The sequence below is a fragment of the Trichechus manatus genome, unplaced genomic scaffold (genome assembly GCF_000243295.1).
Source record: "Trichechus manatus latirostris isolate Lorelei unplaced genomic scaffold, TriManLat1.0 scaffold00141, whole genome shotgun sequence".
In the NCBI taxonomy this organism is placed as follows: Eukaryota; Metazoa; Chordata; class Mammalia; order Sirenia; family Trichechidae; genus Trichechus; species Trichechus manatus.
In genome coordinates this window covers 4,096,848-4,097,956 of record NW_004444077.1, presented here as the reverse complement: position 1 = coordinate 4,097,956, position 1,109 = coordinate 4,096,848, and the positions used below count along the sequence as shown (strand labels likewise).

At 34.3% G+C, this 1,109-nt stretch overlaps 1 protein-coding gene across 1 annotated transcript in view; it reads left to right on the top strand.

Moving 5' to 3' along the window:
- The window catches only part of LOC111822224 (centrosomal protein of 295 kDa-like), a 9,760-nt gene that overhangs the window by 5,848 nt on the left and 2,803 nt on the right, over positions 1–1,109 (top strand). Inside the window, exons 2-3 of the mRNA XM_023739855.1 lie at positions 6–23; positions 839–1,039. Coding sequence (XP_023595623.1) covers positions 6–23; positions 839–1,039 — 219 coding nt within the window. The remainder of the gene's footprint in view (positions 1–5; positions 24–838; positions 1,040–1,109) is intronic.

Below are 1,109 nucleotides of genomic sequence, written 5' to 3'. Positions count from 1 at the left end.
GACGAAAACTAAGATTGCTACAGGTATAGTTTATTTGGGATAGAGTTTCAAATTCCTTGTTTTCCCACCAAATTATTTGTGTTTTCTACCTTAAAGTGTTCCAAGTAAAATTTTACTTTTAAAAAGCTTTTCTGGCTGTATAAGAGCCCTGTTTCTTGTGTATTAACTAGTTTGGGAACATTTGAAAAATGGGATGAGATGGTAAGTAGATTGAAGAATAGTTTGAGGATAGGGGTTATTTCAATTAATAATTATTGGAAAATACTTCCTTAAATGATATTTTTTAAATTATCTGTAACTGATGAAGATTAGAGCAGGAAGATTAGAATGGCTTTTAAGAAGACTTATTAGAAAAATTATTTGCTGTAGCAAATTTTGTAGGGAGGTTGTAGATTACCTTTTTCTAGAAGTCTTTTTAGAGAAAGATAGTTAACTGTGAAACATGTTTTCAGTGCCATTCTGAGTTGCATTGGTGGTGATGTACCACATATGTGTAGTTCTCATTTGGTTCTGTCTATACTCATCTACGCTATAAATTTGTTGAATCACGTTTACTGTCTTAGCCTCTTGTAGGATAATGGCAGTCCCGTTAGGACGTGGGGCGGGGGTGATAATAGCTAGTCACTTAGGGGACTTTAGATGTAGTCTTGAGATTTTTATTTTTTCTACATCACTTAGATTTTCTACTTTAGACAGTCCTTATCGATATGATATGAATATTCAGGAGAACTGATAAAGCCTAAAGAGAATTCATTTGAGTTCCTGTTCCCAAATAGTTTTTCCAAAGAAGTTCAAGCAAACCTCCTTTTATATAATCTGTTAAATACTCCTTCTTCAGGTTCGAGAACAAGAAAGGGATATCGCCTTACAGATAAGAGAAGACGTAAAACACAGGAGAAATCAGCAATTCACTCGTTTGGCAGAGGAGCTAAGGGCAGAATGGGAAGAATCACAAACTCAGAAAATTAAGAACTTAGAAAAACTGTATTTGGCCAGTTTAAAAAATATGGGAGAGGGACATCGGCAGGCCAAAGAAAATGTGAGTGAACACTTTTGACTACCTGACTGGCAATAATATTTGTTAATAGTAAATTATAGTTACTGAATGT